This window comes from Bombyx mori, chromosome 20, assembly GCF_030269925.1.
Source record: "Bombyx mori chromosome 20, ASM3026992v2".
Classification (NCBI taxonomy): domain Eukaryota; kingdom Metazoa; phylum Arthropoda; class Insecta; order Lepidoptera; family Bombycidae; genus Bombyx; species Bombyx mori.
In genome coordinates this window covers 1,805,443-1,824,967 of record NC_085126.1, presented here as the reverse complement: position 1 = coordinate 1,824,967, position 19,525 = coordinate 1,805,443, and the positions used below count along the sequence as shown (strand labels likewise).

At 39.1% G+C, this 19,525-nt stretch overlaps 1 protein-coding gene across 2 annotated transcripts in view; it reads left to right on the top strand.

Moving 5' to 3' along the window:
* The window catches only part of NGR-A5 (neuropeptide receptor A5), a 127,023-nt gene that overhangs the window by 69,048 nt on the left and 38,450 nt on the right, over nt 1-19,525 (top strand). The window contains exon 2 of one of the 2 annotated variants that reach the window (XM_038017837.2): nt 7,936-8,573. In XM_038017837.2, coding sequence (XP_037873765.1) covers nt 7,998-8,573 — 576 coding nt within the window. In that variant the 5' untranslated portion in view covers nt 7,936-7,997. 2 annotated transcript variants of the gene reach the window in all.

Below are 19,525 nucleotides of genomic sequence, written 5' to 3'. Positions count from 1 at the left end.
AATGTAAAATACACCGAAAACAATGCGAAAGGTTCGCGAAAACAGAGACAGATTCCTGACAGGAACGAACGAATAAATAGCTTTCTACTGACTGTTACGGCCTGGCCACGGGGATCGGCGGTGCGAACAGCGAAGCGGTGGACGAGGCGACCATTCGCGCAGCACCGTTTGCAGGCCACGGGTACTCACGTTCGCCGCCGCGACTAGTAAGGAAGTCCGACAGCGAAATGTCTATATCGAAATTATCTCGATATTGCTTACAAATTAATAGTTTTTTGGTTCAGGACCTATTATTTGGAAAAGATTGTGAAGTACATGATTTGAATAAGAATCGGAGTATACCTATAGATGGAGAATTCCACAAGAAGTACGAGAAATACTTTGGGTGGCTAGACTTCCAAATAGCTGGTCTAGCTAGTATTTCAGCTAAATTTTTTTATTGCTTAGATGGGTGGACGAGCTCACAGCTCACCTTGTGTTAAGTGGTTACTGGAGCCCATAGACATCCACAACGTAAATGCGCCACCCACCTTGAGATATAAGTTCTAAGGTCTCAAGTATAGTTATAATGGCTGCCTCACCCTTCAAACCGAAACGCATTACTACTTCACGGCAGAAATAGGCAGGGTGGTAGTACCCACCCGTGTGGACTCACAAGAGGTCCTACCACCAGTAATTACGCAAATTATAATTTTGAGGATTTCATTTTTATTACACGATGTTATTCCTTCACCGTGGAAATCAATCGTGAACATTTGTTGAGTACGTATTTCATTACAAAAATTGGTACCCGCCTGATATTCGAACACCGGTGCATCGCTCAACACGATTGCACCGGACGTCCGTTAGTTAGGCCACGACGACTTTAAAAATATAAAATAAAAAATAAATAAAAAATATAAAAATTTCGGCGTTAATTTTTCGCGGCGAAAACAACTAAACTCATTTAATCACTGTACTATTCGCCGCGACTACCGCTCGACTCCGTGGCTCGCGCCGTCCGTATTCATGCATTTGTTTTGCTCGCCCGCCGCATCGCGCGATTCGCTCGGTACATTTCGCCGGTCGCTTCGCCGGTCGCCGGTGCGCGTGGCTTGTTAGGTACATTTCTATGCTCTTATTTTAGTCGCTAGACGCTTCGCCGTTCGCACCGCGCGAATATTCGCATCGGCGAATGTCCCGTGGCCAGGCTGTTATTCATGCTTACTGCAGGGTCTCAGAGACTCCAGAAGAATTATGGCCTCTAATATAAGAAAACCCCATTTGTGTTTACTCTCTGCTAATGCATTCTATTCATGGATTTCGAGTTCAAGCTCTTCTTCAACAAGCCCAAGATATCTTATCTAGTGATACTGGTGGTAGGGCATGTTCCGTGCCCGCACGGGTAGGGACCACCACCCAGCAACCAATAAACAAGGACCCTTTACCCTAATCGATCGGAAGTGCTTAAATTTATTATCATATTTTTTACTCTTTTTTATTTATTTTTTATTGCCTTTGTATGCAGACGGGCATACGGCCCACCTGATGGTGAGTGGTTACCGTCGCCCATGGACTTCAGCAATGCCAGGGGCAGAGCCAAGCCGCTGCCTACCGCTTAATACTCTCCATAAGCCTCGTTTGAAGAAGGACATGTCATAGCGCTCGGGAAGCACCGTGGAGGGGAGCTCATTCCATAGCCGGATGGTACGTGGCAAAAAAGATCTCTGGAAACGCACTGTGGATGACCGCAGTGGCTCCAGGTAGTATGGATGAACTCTACTCCGGTGGCGGGCGGTGCGATGGTAAAAACGAGATGCTGGTATCATCTCGAACAATTCCTCAGAGCACTCCCCATGGAACATACGGTACAAAATACAGAGGGAACCGAAGTCCCTCCGCAGACCCAGAGGCTCCAAACGACTTCCTTTGAAGGCAGCTAAGCATCAGTGTCACCGTTGGCTACATAGACAAACACTTATTATTTTGTAATTTTTTTAATTTTTATTGAATAGACGGGGTGGACGAGCTCACAGCCCATCTAGAGTTAAGTGGTTAGCGGAGCCTATAGACATCTATAACGTAAATATCGCCACCCACCTTGAGATATAAGTTCTAAGCTCTCAGTATAGTTGCAACGGGTGCCCCACCCTTAAAACCGAAACGCATTATTGCTTCACAGCTGAAATAGGCATGGTAGTGGTACCTACTCGTGCGGACTATATGAGTCCCCACGCAGTTCGTTTTTTTTATTTATTTATTTAGTAATTCTTCACCCTAATACAAAATCGTGGCTTAACTTCAAGAGCAACCTTGATGCATTGTTATTATTTTATACTACAAAAATATGAACAAACAGACGTAATTTAATTTTATTAATCGAAACATTCATACCACACCCTGTATATAAATCATTTAAAACTGATATTTAGATATTTTACTGTCGATATAATGTACCATGAGTCCGCACAAACAAGTCTTATGTTGCCAAGTCTTCTTTATATCTGCCACTATGTAATTATCCGACTTACATTGTACAGTCATTTTTGCTTCAGCCTCATGTCTAAACGTCTCATCTATGGGATCCCGTAACGAACAAAGCAATAAAAAAAGCAATTACTTAGGGTTACATTAGTTTTTCTTTGTGATTGTATTATTAATATGTATGTATTACTATGAGTTATTCATTCGACAAATAGCTTTATTATTTTGTGTATTATGAGGTAGTTTCTTAACGACGGCTCATGTTTACCGATTATAACAGAATTATAGGTACTAGAGGTACCGCAGTAGTCGAAATTCGACAATAATTAATTAGAATTGTAAGTTTGTACACTATTATGATTGTATTTTATAATTCTGTAATCACAAATTTCACCAAGGCTACACTATAAAAAAATATTAATAAAGACAAACAATATTTAATCTATTCTCAATTTGACAACAGACGTTAAGAACAAAAGTTTGACAATAAATAGTATGCATGCGTGTTGCGTCAAATACATGGTATGTAGTGTGTGTGATGTTTTCTTTATTGATTTAATGTATCTTTTATGCATCATTTTTAAAAAATATTAGCATTGTGCACTTCTTCTCTATATTCTCTATAAGTGTGGAAAATTTCATACTCCTCCGTCCGCGCAATTTTCGTAAAAAGGGGTACAAAGTTTTTGCTTCACGTATTAATATATAGATAATATGAAGTTATGTATTATATATTTTTTATTTGATTGTATTTTATTATAGGTATAATATGAAGTTATGTATTATATATTTTTTATTTGATTGTATTTTACTGGTGGTAAGACCTCTTGTGAGTCCGCGCGGGTAGGTACCACCGCCCTGCTTATTTCTGCCGTGAAGCAGTAATTCGTTTCGGTCTGAAGGGTAGGGCAGCGGTTGTAACTATACTGAGGTCTTAGAACTGATATCTCAAGGTGGGTGGCGCATTTACGTTGTAGATGTCTATTGGCTCCAGTAACCACTTAACACCAGGTGGGCTGTGAGCTCGTCCACCAATTTAAGCAATAAAAAAAAATTTACAATCCTTACAAGTTGAACGAGAAATTTACCAGTCTAGAACTCTCAGTTGTATATCTTGTTATTTTCCTATCTGATAGATAGCTTCAAAATTGGTATTTTTTTAAGCTAGTTAATTCATTTGCGGTTAAAAACAGCTACTTTTTTTTATCACGTATCACGTCAATCTGCAGGTGTACTTGTGTATATAAAACCTTTCGTGAGCTGTTATAAAAAAACTAAATATAGTCAGAAAGTTCGCGTGCCACACATAATTTAAGGCATTGTCGCGTGCTAAGTAATTTTCACTTTTCATTTCATGTTTTTCGTGCGAAGTATTTGAATTATTCAGACTGAAGTTCAGGTCACGCGAACGATCTTTTCTTTAATGATGACTTGGTAAAAACGAAAATGCATATTCAGTTGCCAATATTGAATGTTTTTGAAATTAACTTTTATTATTTCGCTTTGATTGTATCCAAAGTTACGACGAGTACTACGATTTTCGTGGTCACGAATGACTTAGGTGATCGTCAACTAGTCACGTAGGGATAACTAACTCGATTACTGGCATTTATATTTCAATTTCTTTGTACACAAAGAACTAATATGTAGTATCTTGTAGTCGGCATGTAAAAATAGTTGTAACAATGATTATGACTCGCGTGAACCGAAGAATTATTGAATACTCATCGTCCGATGCGTTCTTTGAGGAATTGTCTGAATCATCTCGGAAAATTCCTAAATGAACTATTAAGTTACTTTCTTACTAAAAGTAGGTACGCATGTTTATTCTTTCGGATCATCCGCGCCTATGAAGCGCAAGGGATAATGTAGAACTCGATGGCTTTAGGCTGTTGAGAGGGTGATGCTGGCTTGCTCTGGGGCTACTGTTAATGACTTGTTTTTAACTGTGAGAATGTGGGAACTGTGGTAGTCGAAGTTTTTGACACATTGATGATGGAGTGTGAAGGCTGCAATTGTTCCATTGCAGATCACCAGTTTAGGGGTATAACGACGGAAAGAGAGATCTTCCACCGAGCGGGTGATATTGCTCAGTAGACTGACGGTCCCAATGTTGTTGTTCGGAACTTGTATATATGCAAGCTCATCTTGAAAATGTCGTAAGCGAGATTCAGGCATCTGTCAAATATCTTGTGTTCTGTGATGGTTACCGCCACAGTGGTCATAGTTAAAGTCTCATCTAGTAAAAGACTACCACGCGCGCATGCACCCTCGCCCGAAACATAGCCTGGAAAAGTATGGGAGACATAGCGACAAAGTGATAGTCAACGATTCTACATCAGCTGTCTCCATACGGCAGCCCGTCAGGCCGCGTCAAGCTGTACCGCTGGTGTCTCGCAATACACTGCCGAAATAGAGGCCGTTACCCTTCCAAAGCCGTTCCATAGAATCTTATCCGCATATTGACTTGTATAACGGCCGCCTGGTGTAGTGGTAAGTGACATGGTCACTACACAAGGGGGTCGCGGGTTCGAATCCCGCCAAGGGGAGATATTTGTATGATAAATATAAATGTCTTTTCCAGGGTTATGGATGTATATTAAATATATGTATGTGTATAATAAAAATCTTACATTTATTTCCGTTATCTGGTACCTGTAACACAAGTTCTTTACGAACTTATCACGGGACCAGTTAACGTGGCGTGATTGTTAGTAAATATTTATTTATTGTTTACTTTCAAGAAGTCTGTTACTCCGTTAGAACTAGCCCAGACTTACAAGTGGGCCACCGATCGTATTGGAAGCTCCGACCTGATTTGAAAGGTAGGATACCCGATATTCAACGTAATGGCGACCAAGAACTCATGTCTCAAGAGGGATAGCAACTATGATATCTACAGACTCTAGCAATCACTTAGTATCGGATGATCTGTGGGTACGGTCAACATTAAGCACAATTTATAAGCTCGTGATCCTCGTGAGCACCCGTCCCTTTATTCTGAGAAAACCGGGTACAAACTAATTCGAGACGTGTTTCATTAAAACAAACAATTAGAAAATACTAAAGACAAATTACGGGATTACGTGTCAGCTGTCTTCGAAAGAGATCGCCATGTGTGGCTTGGTGCGTTTCTTAACGTAAAAAAGGGTGCGTGTACTTATGTACGCTCGTAAGAAGTTATACTTTATTTTTATTTTTTATTTTTTTTATTGAAATTTTAATCAATTTGAAAAAAAATCGATTAAACAACATCCTCAAACACGCCTATTGGACATCCCTTTTCTTGACATCGTATAAATTCGGTAATTCTCGGTACGGTTCGGAAAGTTCACCTGCGGCTATATTCAGACTCGCCAAGTTACGTCGATCGTATTGTAATGAGCGATTTAGTGGGCAACTTCATTCTGTTGATTTTGTGTCACGGTGCGTGCGCATCGCAAAATTTCACTCTCATCAACTTTTCATAACGCGCCTAAAGAAGTATAACTTCAAAAATAAGGATGCACAAAATACCGAAATGGTTGGTAAGGCTTTTATTAATCGAAAGACAGACAAATTTATTAATGAATGATGATGTTTTTATCTTGAATGACATAGCTCTCAAAGTTAGCAGGCTGAAGTGGCAATGGGCCGGTCACATCTGTCGAGCCAGCGACGCCAGGTGGGGAAGGAAAGTCCTCGAATGGAGGCCACGGATGGGTACAAGGAGCGTGGGGCGTCCTCCATCCAGGTGGACTGACGACTTAGTGCGCACGGCGGGAAGTCGTTGGATGCGGAAGGCGGAGGACCGCATTATGTGGAAGGCATTGGGGAAGGCCTATGTCCAGCAGTGGGCAGATAAAGGCTGATGATGATGATGATGATGATGATGATGTTTTTATTGACGGTTTTATATAGTCTTGAATCACGGATGCCTCCTTGACTCACCATGTCCTGTGTGGCTATGCTACCCTTCAAACTGGACCGTATAGCTAGTTGCTTTGTGACAGAAATTGGTAGATAATGGAAGGTACCCAATTCCCAACCCATTGCGTTCTACCACAAGCTGTAATGTAAAATTATCTGACTTGATTTTCAAATCGGATACGGGATCCCGTTAAGAGATTGCTCGAAGTATACACTATTGATTGTACTCCAATATTTCAAATCCCAGAACAGCGCAGTTCGCTACACAATCAAGAACTCGTTAAACATACGCCCACACATTGCGGTACACAACATTTCCGCCAGAATTCAACATCCTTTAACCGTAAGCGATAATTCCTGACTAATTGTGTCGATCATTAAAGCCTTCTTTGACTTCAATCAGGAATCAACGAGCTTGGGAATGTAATTAACACGGGTCAAAGCAATTATCATCTGCCTGTGTCATCCCTTATTGAGCAAAGTTAATGAACTATTCAAAAACATTGGCCATCCCTTAGTAGGGTTGTTCGAGCCCTGATTAGAGAAGGTCTGTTAGCTTTGGCGTCGGTTAATCTGTTTGATTATAGTTTCTAAGAATAATCTGTGCGTATTATGTGGATGTTAGGGCAAAGGATTTCGGGGCATAAGGTCAATCAAGGCTCAGGCGCCTTGATTTACTACTGTTGAAGGAAGCTGAATGCAGGCTTGGAGGAGGCGTACTTTCAGCAGCTAACGTTTCCAGGCTGATGATAAATAGATTCACCTCTGTCTTCATTAGTAGCATTCTGCATCATTCAGCGTTAAATAGCTGGTGGTAGGATGTATGGAAAGTAGATGGATGTCGTCAATGACGTCCATTAAGCGGTGGACCGACCAAATTTTAACTATAGTGGGAGGTCTCCTAAATGAGCGCAGCAGGATAGCTTCGAACAGTGAGAGATGGCAAGGCATTGTGAGACGCGTTAAGTCTACCTCCACCAACACTACATGATGTTCATGACCACTCGGTCAAGAGTGCAGGCTATTGAGATAGGGAGGAGACAAGTCACGCCCAACGCATAGGCGTAAGTCCAACGATTTCCTCCTAAGCCCAAAAACGAAAAAATGGATAGCAATGCTAATTATTATACGTGTTGGCTCACGATAAGTCTTATTATTCCTATAAAGGAAATACTGATACCGTATTACCCGTTTCTGCTTTAGAAAAATCATGCAGCTTGGAAGGCTTCGGCAGGCTTGGAAAGGTGTTACTTACTTCATGTCTCAAGGAAGTGATTAATTTGAAGTTTTTGTGCTAACAATTGATTTAATTTTAATAATAACTAAAAATAGTTGTGATAGTACGTCCACTATTAAAAGATAGTACTAAATTTATTTGTGGCTTTGACTATAGCGTTCTATCGCATACCGCTTAAAAACTAAATCATAATCGATTTCGTAAAGAAACATCCACAGTTTCCCGAGCACTTTAGCAGAAAAAATATTAACGCACAATCGTCACCCATTAACCGAAGTCACGTTCGTGTGAATGGCTCGAATTTTCACAGTCGATTTCCTTTTCAGATGCTGACAAAGCCACTCGAGCAGAGAGGAACATGAGACCAAATTTGTAAGACGACACCGAAATGGCACTTAGAAAAGAATCCTTGGCCATAATCACGATGTTGATCATATGCAATTACGTCCTAAGTTCAAACTTCGATTCGATACCAGAGAGCATCAGAGTAAGAAAGTCCGTTGATAACACCACTTCGAGGAGTAGCCTAAAAAATTTAAACGAGACAATGAAACAAAGCAATAATGAAACTGAATTTGGAAGGCTTCTAGATGCAACCGAAATGACAACTGAATATGATAATTTCACTGAAGAGCCCTGCGTTGGCGACCGGGCCTTCTGCAATTTGACCAGAGAGGAGTACATGGAGATGCTGAATGATTACGTGTTCCCTCAGCCCTACGAATGGGTACTCATAGCTACTCACGCCATAGTATTTGTGATCGGGCTGATAGGGAATGCGCTTGTCTGCATAGCGGTGTATAGAAATCATTCCATGAGAACTGTCACGAATTATTTCATCGTGAATCTGGCTGTGGCCGATTTTATGGTGATATTGATATGTCTGCCGCCGACTGTGCTCTGGGACGTCACCGAAACCTGGTTCTTTGGGACAGCCATGTGCAGGATCGTCCTGTACTTTCAGGTCAGTTCATTTTATTTTCACTAGAGATTTTTTGTATGCTGGATGTGTTTATTTATAGCTTTGTTTCACGTGACTGCCGCACATTGATACAATAGCAGATACCGGTGGTAGGACCTCTTGTGAGTCCGCACGGGTAGGTACCACCACCCCGCCTATTTCTGCCGTGAAGCAGTAATGCGTTTCGGTTTGAAGGGTGGGGCAGCCGTTGTAACTATAATTGAGACTTTAGAACTTATATCTCAAGGTGGGTGGCGCATTTACGTTGTAGATGTCTATGGGCTCCAGTAACCACTTAACATCAGGTGGGCTGTGAGCCCGTCCACTCATCTAAGCAATAAAAAAAAAAAAAAAATAAGATTTTGACCCAACAATTATCCGGCACGAGGACAACATGGTAGTAAAACCAAGCCTGCAAAATTTCTTAAATTGCATGTCCATTGGTGATTTTGAGTTATTTTTTAACTCTCTAAAACTTTTTAATACTTTTTATTGAAAACTAAGGTCATTCATGGTATCTGATTACGGTTTTAGCGTTTCCAAAATACATTCGAAATATAGAGAAAATACAACGTAAATTTTATACAAAACCCTCAAAGGAAATCAACACATACATGAAGCTTTCGGATACAAATTAAAACCGCATAATTAAGCTTTCGACAAACTTAAACATACGAGGTCCAGTTCATCTCCATATAAGGCGCCCGAGGTGGTTCATCAACGAATTTGAGGTTCCCAATTATTCAAATGACGCCCTTATCTGGGCGGGCATGAAGGCTATTTTGCTTTAACTTAATTTCAGAGACCAGACAAATTAATTGCAATTCGATTTCAATCTTGACTGAACTTACTAGGGTAAATGACAAATTTTATATCGTTTTTTTTTTCTGTAGATAGGTGAATTGTATATAGAGCGACTCACCCAGTGTTCAATGGTTATCGAATCTCATCTATACATTTAAATAAAATTGGAGTGTCTGTTTGTAATATTCAAATAGCCTCTTTTTACTCCACGCATATGAATATATATACGGTACATACACCAAAATAACATTTTTTACAATTTTTGTCTGTCTCTCCATTTGTTCCGGCTAATCTTTGGAACGGCTGGACCGATTTTGACGAGACTTTCTCTGATAGATAGCTGATGATATAAGGAGTAACTTAGGCTACTTTTTTAGACTAGCTTTGCCCCGCCGCGTCACCGGCGGTACGACAATAACCGCGGGTAACATCGCGGTACTCAGATAGTAGATAATAAAACTTGAATACCGCCACCGACCATGGAAGATGAGAAGACTGAACTGTGGTGTCCCACCCTTCAAATAGAAGTCCATGAGCAGAGATAGGCAGGGTAGGATAGGATAGATGATAGAATAGGTAGGATAGCAGGGATACTTACTCGTGCTGGCATGCATTAGACCGTGTCTATCTATCTATCTTTCAGCCCACATACGTCCACACGACATTGGCTTCTTCTAAGCCTTCTAAGCCTCGCCACGTATCATTACGACAATGGGACCTATCACCAATAAATTTGGGTTGCTAATCAATGTACGGTGGTATAATAATGATAACACTACTGCTTATTTTTCGTTGAATTCCCTAAGTCTACTGGTGGTAGGACCTCTTGTGAGTCCGCGCGGGTGGGTACCACCACCTTGCCTATTTCTGCCGTGAAGCAGTAATGCGTTTCGGTTTGAAGGGTGGGGCAACCGTTGTAACTATACTTGGGACCTTAGAACTTATATCTCAAGGTGGGTGGCGCATTTACGTTGTGGATGTCTATGGGCTCCACTAACCACTTAACACCAGGTGGGCTGTGAGCTCGTCCATCCATCTAAGCAATAAAAAAAAAGAAAATAAGTCACTTTTACGACGTCGACGGATGATAATCACGATGCTGTTCTGAGCGATGAAGTCATTCTTTGGTTTAAGCTATTGCATAGCCTTTATCGCGGGCTTTGAGCGCGGCGTCCGAATGAAGAAATTCCGTAACGACCTAACATCCCTCACTCCACCTACCATGTAGCTCGCGTTCAACACATTCACATGTTGCGGTTGTGTAGTGTTTGTGAATAAGCGCGCGGCGTGACGTCACACTGCACTCGCATCATGAAAAGTCTGCCCATCTCTCTCTCGTGCGGTCTAGCTTATGAGTGTGAAGGGGAGAGTTGATGTTTTGCTCTTGTTAATGTTTATAAATATCGCGTGGTCTTATTTTATTATTGTTTTAATATTAAATTATTATTTTCTAATTATAATTGCGTAAGTTGATAAAAAATGCTATGCAAGCTTCAGCCAGAAGGGGTGGGATTTGCTAACAGCTGCCCGAGCGCCTCCGAAGGAGACTTAGCAACTCAAGAGCAACTGCTTCACGAATGAATCTACTACCGGATCGGGGTTTCTAAGCCTGCTCTTAGTGTTAGAGTTCAAGGCATCTAATGCAAAGTTTAGCGGATCTGATGGATCCGTAAGAACGACTGTCATTATACTAGTATGTATTATTTTCGATTCAATAAAAAATTCTGGCAACTACCAGCCATTAAATAAGTCGTTGCTTACTTTAGTTTTTGGCCGAACACGGAGATCATATTCTAGATCGAATTTTCCGCGTCGGAAGTGTTCAAACCAATATCGAGTCGTGCGTTCGTTTGTAGTGTTCACTCCACACACGTCATTAATCTATACATATAAATAAAATTAGAGTGTCTGTTTGTAGTATTGAAATAACCGCTCTTTACTACATGCATATATGAATATATATACACCAAAATAAATAAAAATTAACAATTTTTGTCTGTCTGTCTGCCTATCTGTCTGTCTGTTTGTTCCGGCTAATCTCTGGAACGGCTGGACCGATTTTAATGAGACTTTTATTAATAGGTAGCTGATGATATAAGGAGTAACTTAGGCTACTTTTTTAAGACTAGCTTCGCCCCGCGGCGTCAGCCGGAGTTATTGTCGTACCGCGCGCAACATGGCGGGCTTCGTCTATCAATAACAAAATTTAATGTTTCCGAAGCGAAGTGAGGGCGGGTCGCTAGTTAATGTTATGAGCCGTCGGTGTGGCGGCGTTACTACCGCAACGGAACTAGTCTTCCATGATTACTCGGTATTTTATCGTGCCCCATATTGATCAAAAAGATACAAATGTTATAGTGAAAACAAAACAACTAATCAATAAACAAATTATGATTGAATTAAAAAAATCACATTTTCATATTTTTTTAATATAAAATTCATTTGAAATTAAAATTATTGCTGGCTACACATAAATTACGTTCCAAATGGTCAGTATTGTGAAACGGCAACTTCATAGGCTAACTGACTAATTAGAAATCTTTAAAATGTATCAGAATGTATCAGAATTTGAGGTGCGATGTGATCCGAAGATTTAATGCGTATTATTGCTATAGCCATACTATAGTCAAGAGTCACCTCGTTCCATCGAATTGATACGAATTGTCTTTAACAATATTACTTATGTATACTGTTATATTATTTATCACATGGTGAGCTAAGTGACATTACTTTACTTAATTACCTTTCAGTACATTTGTTCTCGAATTTTCCAAGCTCAAATTTCCCAATTTCTTTTTTCTCTAGTAACATTATTTGGACTTATCTAAATCTTTAAACATTGAACGAATCCATTCAGTTTTACTCGAATAATACGTATACCAACGAATGGCGTTTGATTTTTAAAGTAAACAAAACGTTTTCGGCTTAATAGCTTTAAACATTGGCCGCTCTTTAATAAATCGATACTTAAAATATAAAATGAGGCTCGTTGAAACTAGCGTTTTAGTAAACTAGATCGTTATTTGGACCGGATAATGCATTTATCTTCCGGTTTAATGTTTTCATTATGGAGATAGTTGTTTTTCATAGACGTGCATACCAGCACGCGGGCTTATGTTGTTCATTTGTTTATACTAGAGGTCCCGCAGTAGTCGAAATTCGACTATAATTGGAATTGTAAGTTTGTACACTATTATGATTGTATTTTATACTTCTATAATCACAAATTTCGCCAAGGCTACACTATAAAAGAATATTAATAAAGACAAACAATATTTATTCTATTCTCAATTTGACAACAGACGTCAAGAACAAAAGTTTGACAATAAATAGTAGGCATGCGTGTGTGCGTCAAATACATGGTATGTAGTGTGTGTGATGTTTTCTTTATTGATTTAATGTATCTTTTATGCATTATTTAAAAAAAAAAATTAGCATTGTGCACTTCTTCTCTATGTTCTCTATAAGTGTGCAAAATTTCATACTCCTCCGTCCGCGCAATTTTCGTAAAGAGGAATACAAAGCTTTTGCTTCACGTATTCACGTTCAATATATAGATAAGAGTCCATTGATATCACAAGGTCAAAACCGCCCACCACGAAACGTAAAGTCGAAATATCATTGTCCGCTCTTTGAGTCGGAAGATATGGCTGATTCACAATAGAAGCAGGCAAGATGGTGCCACTTATTTAGCACTTAGCTTACAACCTTCGCTTTAGCATCAATAATAACGCAAATTTATAATAATTGCTGGTTTGATTGCACGATTTTATTGATGGGTCGTGGAAGGCGTTCGTGGAGACGTATTGAGTACCCATGCATCAGCCCGCTGAGTTTCTCGCCGGATCTTCTCAGCGGGTCGCGATTCTGATGCGGTAGTAAATTCAGTCGCAAAGCAGCTAGCTGCTCTTGAGTTGTTAGGTCTCCTTTGGAGGCGCTCGGGCAACTGTTATCAAATCCCACCGCTCCTGGCTGGGCCACTAGTAATCCCTCATTGATAAAAAAATATAAAATACGTATTTCGCTTCAGTTATACTAGCATTAATCTAATATACGTGGCTTTTCCATCCATTTTGCATACAAGTACGAACAATATTAATATTATATTAGCTTTATTTGCATAAAAGTATTTCATATTGCTTTCCATAAAATCAATGTTTTATTTACTTCATAGTTTTTTCATCGATCAGTCAAAGTCGTGTAATTCATGCAGTACCATATTTAATATACATACATAACACATACATACATACATAATATACATTCACTGGTGGTACGACCTCTTGGGAGTCCGCACGGGTAGGTACCACCACCCTGCCTATTTCCGCCGTGAAGCAGTAATGCGTTCCGGTTTAGAGGGTGGGGCAGCTGTTGTAACTATACTGAGACCTTAGAACTTATATCTCGAGGTGGGTGGCGCATTTACGTTGTAGATGTCTATGGGCTCCAGTAACCACTTAACACCAGGTGGGCTGTGAGCTCGTCCATCCATCTAAGCAATAAAAAAATTAAAAAAACATAACTCACAAAGTGGTATTCATCTAAATTTACCTCAGCCATTTTCGCACTCAAGAAATCTACAGAAATAAATGCGATCGATCAGTCGCTTTAAGCTTGTCGGAAGAAATTAATGTTTGATGTATAGCTATTAGAACTGGTGCGAGCGCGAGTGTTTTGGGTAAACATGATGCGTGAAAAGTCGTTTGAGAAGGTCTAATGAGTAAGAAGCCCAAAATATCGAATAATAAATTTGAATTCGTCGTTGGCCTAAAGGATAAGACGTCCGATGTATTCGTATGTAGCGATGCACCGGTGTTCGAATCCGGCAGACGGGTACCAATTTTTCTAATGAAATACATGCTTAACAAATTTTCACGATTGACTTCCACGGTGAAGGAATAACGTCGTGTAATAAAAATCAAACCCTCAAAATTATAATTTGCGTAATTACTGGTGGTAGGATGTCTTGTGAGTCCGCACGAGTAGATACCACCACTCCGCTTATTTCTGACGTGAAGTAGTAATGCGTTTCGGTTTGAAGGGTGAGGCAGCCGCAACTATATTGAGACCTTAGAACTCATATCTCAAGTTGGTTGGCACGGCATTTACGTTGTAGATGTCCATAGGCTCCAGTAACCACTTAACACCAGGTGGGCTGTGAGCTAATCCACCCATCTAAGCTAGAAAAAAAAAAGTGTTCTATGATAGTTGCTGCCACATAATCCTCCTTATCTGACCTTTTAACACACGACATAAAAAAAGTTAATAAGCATTTGACACACATACAGCATAAGACCATTTGTTTTATGACATATGACAAAATGTTAAAAGAGATCGTACGATCCCACAACCCTTTGACAAGTATCTTCTCAAAACCCTATTAACAGCGCGACCACATGAGGCTTGTGGTCGATGAAATATCCCTCCAGGGACTAATCCGGCTTTAGAGCAGATACGAAAGGTACTGAAGACTAGTTATGCGATGTCAAGTGACTTTATAATCCCAATTAAAAGCAGCCATTGTTAGAGTATTCTTATATATCATATTATTTAGTAATTGCATTAAGCTGTGTAGCTATTATTAGTTAGTTAGTTAATAGTTGTAGTTGCTTCGTTGGGTGTATATGTTTTGTTTGTTAGTTTTGATTTTCCGTTGTCGATGTCTATTGATCGTTATTTTGTGGTTGAGGGTGTTGGCAGTGACCCGGATCTGCCTCGCGCCATATAGTTGAGCATACTATTTGTCTTGTTTATCTTTTTTGGGGCCAACTTCGGTTGGTTATTGGGTGAACTGCTGCAGTCCCTTTTCCTCTTATCTCTTTTGTCATCTTTCGACTCCTTTATTACAATTTTGTCTTTGACAAAGTAACAAATTTTGCCCTTTGCTCTTTCTTCCTGTAACTGTGGAAGGAGCTCTTTCCTTTTCTCCAAAATTTCTTTACTAAGATCTTCCTTGATATAAATTTCTTGGTCCAGTTTCTTTTTCTTTTTGAGAATTTCATTTTTTCTCCAGTTTGTTGTGAACGTTGCGAGGATAGGGCGTGGTTTGCTATCGTTTTTTACTCCAAGTCGGTAGGCGTTGTTGATTTCTTGTGGGTTGATTTGAATGTTCATATTTTTTTCTAGCAGTTTTATAATGGATTCGATTGGCAGCTCGTTGTTCTCTTCCTCTTTCATACCAAAGAAAATTATATTGTTTTTTCTTTTATGGTCTTCCATTGACTTTATTTTGCCTTGTAAGGTCTTTATTTCCATCTTCAAGTTGTTATTTTCCTCCACAAGAGCAGTTAATTTTTCGTTAATACTCTCAGATACATTTTTGGTGACGGCTTCGGTTATCTCTCGCGTTTGCGCTGACATTTCTTGCTTCATTTTTTGCCAAAAAGCATCCATTTGTTGTTCCATGTGGAGATGTTTTTGTGTGGTATACTAGATCAGAGTTGGTAATACTGGTTTATTATTGGTAGTTCAAATTGGAATTTGGCAACCCCGGTTTCGAGTAAGCAACAATTGCTTCAAGCTGGCAGCACTAGTTTGGAGTCGGCAACGCTGTAAGGTTGTTAACACCATGTAGGTGTACCAAATATAGTCTATGATTGGAAGGCTGTATGGGCTTAGATCCCCTTGCCTTTCCTAATAAGGAAAACTCGTACCAAAAATCTATGATTGGTTTTCTTGGTGTGTCGGTATTCAGTTATTATTGTCAACGCTAAAATTATTTTTTTCTACCTGTTTTGGCGGATTGGTATATCGAAGTGAAAGTTTTATCTTGCTGTTTCACTGTCCACTATTTAATCAACAGGTATATACACCACTTTCCACTTAAGCAATGATGCTTTCAGTTGTTTTTATTTAATTTGATACTTAATTGGAATTGTTTCGCGAGGAGCAACAGCAACAATCTACAGTGGTTTTTAGTATAAGTATAAGAGGCATCGAAAAGTGGAACAAAAGCATAGTGTTTTGGTACCCTAGAGATAGAAAAAGGAAACGAGGCAGACAGATTCGGAGGTGGGAAGACGAGATAAAGACGGTAGCAGGAAAACTATGGACAAGGAAAGCTCTAAGCCGAGTAGAGTGGAAAGAAATGGAGGAGGCCTTTGCCAAAGTTGGGCAAACAGACGAAGTTGTCGATGTCACCGACTCGGCAGAGTCGTTAATTTAAGTTTATTATTTGTAAATATCCTTTGCGTCTGAATAAAGGCTTTTATTATTATTATTATTATATAATAGTTGTAGTTACTTATAAAATTTTAATTATTGATTCGTTTTGTAAGCCGACATACTTACCGACTCGCATTGATTCGGAGAAATGCTCGAAATATATTTTCTTCTGTGTCCAGATTTTTGGGAAACAGTTCTTTCCCTAGATTATCTATCTAAAGAATCTATCGTATGGCAACAGACAAATATATTTCAAAAACTCAAGGCAACCAAATTTGTGATACTACTAGCTTATGAACAGCATATTAAAGGTATTACTTACACTAGCCCACTGAGTTTCTCGCCGGATCTTCTCAGTGGGTCGCGTTTCCGATCCGGTGGTAGATTCTGCGAAACACTACTTTTGCTAGGGTCAGTGTTAGCAACTCTCCGGTTTGAGCCCCGTGAGCTCACCTACAAACGTTAGGGCGAAGCTGAAATAGCCTCTCAAGGCTATCAGCATAGGTAAGGATAAAAAAAAACTTACAGTTCATTGTTATTTTTTATACCGTTTCCTCAAAACACTCGGAGTCATTGCTCGAGATGATCCAGCTATCCCTTTACACTATCGCCCCGTCAATCAAATGTAATCAAGCATTTTCCGCCAATAAAAAAAAACTAATGCAATATTCATCGAAGTTGATTTCAACATCATTAACTTGGGTACGGAAAACTGAAGTGAAACGCTGATAAAGGTCTTCCATACAGACTTATTTGTGTCAGCGAAAATAGTTTCTTTTTTGTTCGGTACGCTGTCCCTGGTAAGATCGCGTAATGCCCGTTGATGGTTTTATCTTTTTTGTTCATCCAAACAAAACAAGTGAAAAAACTGGCGAGCTCCACAAATGGATTTCTTTGGTAAAATTAGTCTTGAAGGGTGGCCGTGGAGATTTTTCGGAGCGGCTTTACACGGAACGGAAATTATAGTTCAATTGAAACTTTTTATATATAACTAGCTGACCCGGCAGACTTCGTGGTGCCTCAATCGATAAATAAAAGACATAAACTTTTGTATAAAACAAAGGACAATGCCCATTTTCTATGGGCGTTTGGGCCCCTAAAAAAAGTTGTCCTGTCATGATGGTTTTAACTTAATTTGATAGACAAAGAAATATCGTTTCATATTCAGAAAACGATTTTTATATTTTCACCCAGGTTTAAGAGAAATCTGTTTTTTTCTGCAGCTAAAATTAAGTTGTTAATTGTTTTCTACGAAATCAATAATCGCTCTCATAATTATTTACAGTATTAAATAAGTTAATTGTGGTTTATGTTGCTAGAAATAAGCCCTTACGTACATTTTCTTATTATTATATCCTCATAATAATAATAAAATGAAATGAAAATCCGGAAGCCGGCAACGATATTGTTGTTGTTTTTAAATTCACCATTAAGCAGGCAAAGAGCGTAGCCTATACAGCCTAGTCTGTCGAAGTTATATATTTTTTATGTCAATAAAAAGCCGGTGTATCTCTTTTTATTGCTTTTTGGGAGTTTTGACGTCAACTCGACGAATACCACATTGACTGAGCATGAGTTTACGCAGACCTTTTATACACAATATTACAAATACAAATTACACAATAAACTATTAAAAAAACATTAAAATAAAAATTCAAGTGACGCTTCACTCGGGTTGCTGCCAAAACTCTCTGATCATATATAATAAGAATAGAGTAATGGTAGGGCATTGATATTTTTACTAATGGAATCATTAATATCTAAAAATATTAAATAATTCATGATTTTAAGTAATAATAATTATTACAATATATAAATATTGAATTGAACAAAAATAAACTAAGAAGCCTGTGAATTATAAGCATTAGCTATTTTTTTTTTTATTTGTTGTTCAAGTCACTAACAACTCTTTCGTTTGACAGCATATAGGTTTGCTATAAGGCTGTATGGGCTAAGCCCTTTGCCTATTGGCGAATTTAAAAACTATGGCATGGATAGTTTTGGGATGTTATCAAATAAGTAATTTATTTTTTTGGAAAACAATGCCAGGTTGAAAGAAATGTTGATACATAAACTAAATAACGTGAAAAAATAAGGCATCGTTTTTCAAGTTCAAATAGTTTTGACATAAAGTTGGCCCACTTTTGGGCATTGTCCTTTAAAAAAAACAAAAGGAACCCGTCCGACGGGGGACACATCAGAGGAAAAACAACATTGTTATTTTTATTTAATTCATCAGCTTTTTCATATTTATCTACCTTTTAAACCTTCTCTGGACTTCCACGAATAATTCAAGACCAAAATTAGCTAAATTGGTTCAGCCGTTCTCGAGTTTTAGCGAGACTAACGAACAGAAAATCATTTTTATATATATAGATTTTTATATATTTATTTTAAATAATACAAGGGGGGCAATCCTCGACAGTATTGGGATCCTAGCGAATGCTGCTGCATCTACATCATCAGGGCAGCCACGACCACTTTGACAAGAGGGTCCGACTAAAAAGAAAGAAGATTATAATATAAGTATATTCAATGATTAAAATTTGATTTGATTAAAATTTTTTTGTTGATAAAATTTAAATGTATTATTGGTAGGAAGCAATTCGGGAATCTTTTTATCATGGTGGAACAGTTTGAATGCGCCCAGAATGAGCTTCACATGCATCTAATCACTGTGATATACATCTGATCGCTGCCTATTTCTGCCGTGAAGCAGGAAACCTTAGAACTTATACCAAGCTGGGTGGCGCATTTACGTTGTAGATGTCTATGGGCAGTAACCACTTAACAACGGGTGGGCTGTGGGCTCGTTCAACAATCTAAGCAATAAAAAAACCCTTCTTCGAACGAGGTTTGAAAGGTATCCTTAGTAGCGGGCTGTAGTTGCTAATGGTTTAGCTGTGTCTCTGTCATTGATATTCAACGGCTAACACACTCTCAGGTTGAATCAAGGTTTTATGCCTTCGAAGACCGGAAACTGCCGT